This window comes from Poromitra crassiceps (assembly GCF_964638095.1).
Source record: "Poromitra crassiceps genome assembly, chromosome: 11".
Classification (NCBI taxonomy): Eukaryota; Metazoa; Chordata; class Actinopteri; order Beryciformes; family Melamphaidae; genus Poromitra; species Poromitra crassiceps.
Window position 1 is genome coordinate 36,655,010 of NC_139643.1, and position 5,000 is coordinate 36,660,009.

At 44.1% G+C, this 5,000-nt stretch overlaps 1 protein-coding gene across 1 annotated transcript in view; it reads left to right on the forward strand.

Annotated features, from left to right (window-relative positions):
* Positions 1–370: 370 nt before the first annotated feature.
* Positions 371–5,000, forward strand: part of LOC310784998 (zinc finger protein 385D-like) — a gene marked incomplete at both ends in the record, with an annotated part of 21,792 nt that continues 17,162 nt past the window's right edge. The window contains one exon of the mRNA XM_083646004.1: positions 371–380. Within this exon, the coding sequence (XP_083502130.1) occupies positions 371–380 (10 nt within the window). The remainder of the gene's footprint in view (positions 381–5,000) is intronic.

Here is a 5,000-nt window from a genome sequence, read left to right on the forward strand (position 1 = left end):
AAGCAATGCAGAGGATGTAGATTAGAAGCATGAGGCGGTGGTGTGTGTCTTTCTGAGCACGCATCCTGCGCTGGAGAGGAGTTGGAGGGGGCGGGTAGTTGGGAGGAGGGAATCCAGATGAGGAGCAGCATCGGTGGTGCAGGGGAGAGAGAGAGAGAGAGAGAGAGAAGAGAGAGAGAGAGAGAGAAGAGAGAGAGAGAGAGAGAGAGAGAGAGAGAGAGAGAGAGAGAGAGAGAGAGAGAGAGAGAGAGAGAGAGAGAGAGAGAGAGAATTGTGTGAGAGAGAGAAGGCAGTGGATGAGAGCTGCGTGCGCGCCTCTTCTGTGAGACTGAGAGAGACTTTTACCTAAACACAACCGTTGAAGTGCGCCATGTATTTTGGTACGTATTACGATCCGTTATCTTATGTAGGCTAATGCAAATGATTGAAGTTGTTGCTTGTTGGTTGATAATAGCGCAGCGGAAGCACTTGTTGCTATGTTGAAATGGATGTCGGCTTTATTTCGCTGGCTGGACTGAAGTCAGTCACCTCACCTGCACGCTGGAGATATTTTATTTTACAGCTTCTTGCGTTTACGAAAATGGCATAAGAGGCATATTATGAGGCTATCGATCATAGCAAAACTACAGGTCAGAGAAATGTAGGACACACAATAATCCCATATTTTCATTATTAGGCTATATATCTAGATTATGAGTAGCTAGGCTATTCGTGTTTTTACTTTAAGCAAGTTCTTTTTTTTTATTAAACAATACATTTAGGCTAGCTTGAACAGTCGCATGCTTTAGGGTGGGGATGAGGGGACTAAAGCAATTTACTTTACAGTATTGCAAGGAGTTTGACAGATAGGACTGCGCGTTTGTGTGCGTGTGCGTGTGCGTGTGCGTGTGTGTGTGTGTGTGTGTGTGCAGAGGGGCAGCTTGTGAACAGGCAAGGCAGGCAACTGCTTGGGGCCCCAGTCCGTTAGGGCCCCCTGAGGCCTGACAAACTTTACTCCACAGCAGTGACCACAAAACCCTATCCATTAAAGAACCAATGGAAAATTTGCAATGGCATTGAAACCTCCCTAAAGGGGCTCCATGTAGAGGTCTTCACGGGTCCAAAATCACGGACCCGGACCCTAATGGACCCGGGGAATTTGTAACCCGAACCCGTAATGGACCCGTCTACTATTAGAAATCTGAGACCCGGCCCCGTTCAGAACCGATAAATGTCGGACCCGGACGCGGAGTGGACCCGTCTATTATTAGAAATTGTTCAGATCCGAGAAATACCGAGGCAGAGACTAATGGTGTCGACGTCAAAGTTGCTTGTTAACTGCTACAAGTTGTATATCAAATGAAACTTTGTGCATCTTTATTAACTAACGTTATAGCATTCTCCCCTGGTTGATGCTGCCTAACGCTAGTTAGATAGTACAGTGGCAGTCTCACTCTCTATGCTACCGCCGTTCCTTCGCCCAAAAACACACACACAACAGCGCTAGAAACAATCACATACATGTTGTGACTTGTGTACTCACCATGCGATCATCGAATAATAATCCAAAAGTACAGGAAACAGTCATCTTCAATTAAATCCATAGCGAGAGGAACCAGCAAGAGGGTTACCTCTCTGCAACGAAAATCACTTCCTCGTTTGCCTGAGGCGCATGTGTGCGCATGTGTACGCATGTGGTCACATGCGCCTCATGTAAACGAGGAAGTAATTTTCATTGCAGATGAATGCTCTTTGCTAGTTATTTTCTCTATGGATTTACTTGCAGTTTGTGACAACAAGCCTCACGTGTGCTGTTTTGATGCGTTTCTCACGTGATCAGCGCTGATCGCCGGGTCCACTCGGGTCTTATTGGACCCGGCATTTCACTGTCAGAGCCCCGAGACCCGTGACAATCGCTACCGGAACCGACCCAGACCCGGAGTCACTTCTTTTGAATGGACCCAGACCCGGCCGGGTCCGGGTCGAAACCTCGGGTATTCGGGGGGTCGGGCATACCCGAAGACCTCTAGCTCCATGTCATCCCCTGGCCTGGACAATTTTGAATGACGTCTGAAATCACTTTCACTTTCAATTCAAGTCAAGTCTCAAGACTCATTCCCGTCAAACTTGTATGGTTCACGTATTCTCTTGAATTGAAAGTGAATGAAGTAAATGAATTTATCTGGAAGTCAAAACGAAAGAGAAAAAAGAGGATGTGGGGAAAAAACTAGTGGAGCAGATACTTATTAGGCAGATAACTGAATGCTGTTATTTTAGTATAGTAACCTATGGGGAGATATAGGCTACTTGAATAAATTAACCTGGCTAACCTGGCTAAGCTAATAGTTAAGCTATTAATTACAATAACACACAATTAGCACCAGTCACCACTCACAGGCCAAATGCTGGTAATAAAATATAACTCTGCAAGTGGCTGGTAGGTAGATTTGTTTCACTCACCACCAGCCAAAAACAAACAATGATAATCCACTGATTAGCATTTGAACATTCACTAGACATTTGGCCGGTGGACAAAAAAGTTAACTTTGCACCATGTATGAAAGTTATGAATAGGCTAATAAAATATGTCCTAGGAACTTGAGGAATTCCAATGATAATATTGATGTATTTTTCGTTGGTGTCAGGTTATTAACAATTATGGTGATGAGGATGGAGGGGCCCCCAGGGAATTTTTGCCTAGGGCCCCTACAGACTCTAGAATCGCCACTGTGTGTGTGCATGCGTGCGCGCGCGTGTGCGTACGTGCGTGTGTGTGTGTGTGTGTGTGTGTGTCATAATTTTTACCCAAAGCCCAAGATGTTATGCTCAAACGTCTTCTTTTATCCTGACCAACAGTCCACAACGCAAAGATGTCATAGAAGACATCAGAAAGCAGGAACAATAGAAAAAAAAATCTTAAAAAATAACAATTTCTCTCTCTCTCTCTCTCTCTCTCTCTCTCTCTCTCTCTCTCTCTCTCTCTCTCTCTCTCTATATATATATATATATCTATATATCATATATATATATAGATATATATATATCTATCTCTATCTCTATCTCTCTCTCTCTCTCTCTCTCTCTCTCTCTCTCTCTCTCTCTCTCTCTCTATATATATATATATATATATATACAGTATATATCTCTCTCTCTCTCTCTCTCTCTCTCTCTCTCTCTATATATATATATATATATATGCTCTCTCTCTCTCTCTCTCTCTCTCTCTCTCTCTCTCTTTCTCTCTCTCTCTCTCTCTCTCTCTCTCTCTCAGTCAGTCATAATGTGGCACATCTCAATATGTGGGGCATGGATTGGAAAAAGGCATGAAAATGCTGTGCAGTCCCACACAAAGTGGGGCATCGCATCTGGTCAGCCTAAATATAATACATCTTGTAAGCTAGGTTGGCAAAAACGACACTACCAATTTCAAGATAGTTTTGGCTAGAAGTGGTTTGCACATAGCCAGACTACATCTACCAGACAAAAATGACGGCTATTGCTTTAAAGATATCATGCAATTGAAACGTGAGGCCTTTAGCTTAAATACGTGTAATGTGTGAAGGTGCATAATATTGTACCAGCACAGGATGGAATCAAACCTGGGTCTAGCATTCCAAAGTGGAACAGGCTAACCAGTCAGCAAGAGGGATAGTCCCAAGGCCTTCCCAGCTCAGGGTTCTCCCTGTTTTTCAGTGTCCTGTCTGTTTCGAACTCGAGTTTATCATTCCAAAGTTGAACAGGCTAACCTTTCAGAAAAAGGGACTATATGCCAATAGACAAGCCAAGTAGCCTACCAGCATGCTCTCATTATGCTTCCTCCATGGTCATAACAATAGCCTATTTAAGTGTGTTTGAGTTGTTGTGTGGGTAATTTTCATTCTAAAAGTGTTTTAATAGCCTAACTGATTGTGCATAGTTGGCGAGAAGATTTGATTCATGGAGTAATAGGCCATTTAGAATTGTGTGATAGCATATTTTACATCTAGTTAGCCTATGTAATTCTTGCCGTTTCGTACTAGAAGGACATCAGTTTGTGTTTGTGGTGCAGTGAAGGAGTCAGATCATTACTCAGAAACACACACAGGCACGCACATATTCATGGCTATTTGCTGGAGCGCAGAAACACACAGCCATGGCTAATGGAGCGGATGGGTGTGAGTTGATTGTGATTATTATGATTACACATGATGCGGGCTGGTCCTGAATCAAATTGTAATCAAGCTCAGAGAAAATGCTGAATACAAAACAACCCTCCATAATCACGACGGGCAATACAAACAAGTGCTAATCACACAGCACTTTAATGGCCTCAGTGTGTGTGTGTGTGTGTGTGTGTGTGTGTGTGTGTGTGTGTGTGTATGTGTGTGTGTGTGTGTGTGTGTGTGTGTGTGTGTGTGTGTGTGTGTGTGTGTGTGTGTGTGTGCGCGCGTGTGCATGTGGGAGTGTGTGCGTGCCAATGGTGCATTCGCATGCGTGTGTGCGGTGTGTGTGTGTGTGTGTGTGTGTGTGTGAGAGAGAGAGAGAGAGTTGAATGCAAGTGTGTTCATGCTTGTGCAGAAGCGAATGAATGCACGAAGTGCATTCATATAATTCGCATGCGCGCACGCCATTGATAGTATAAAGTACGCACACACACACTCTTATTACGATACTATACTGATACTATATGACAGCTTTGGTAATGACATTGTGATGGCTCGAGTGACATCGCTGATGACAGTCACCACTGATTATGTCATAATACATTGTGACATCGCCTGTGATTTCATAGACTGAGACATTTTGACATCATAAACACGATTTAAACACGATTTTAGACGGACAAGCCCGTCTTAAATGATGTCATAGACTGATTCGCTGGCCTGTGAGCAAGCGTCGTCCAATTTATAACCTCAGCAGGGAAGGATTTCTTCTTCTTCTCATGGCTTTCCGGCGGATTGGTGCCTCTCACAGAATATGACACAAATTCCAGACTTGGGGGTCCGCCCCCTCCTCAATGCTCCTCCCTCCGTCCGCCTCCC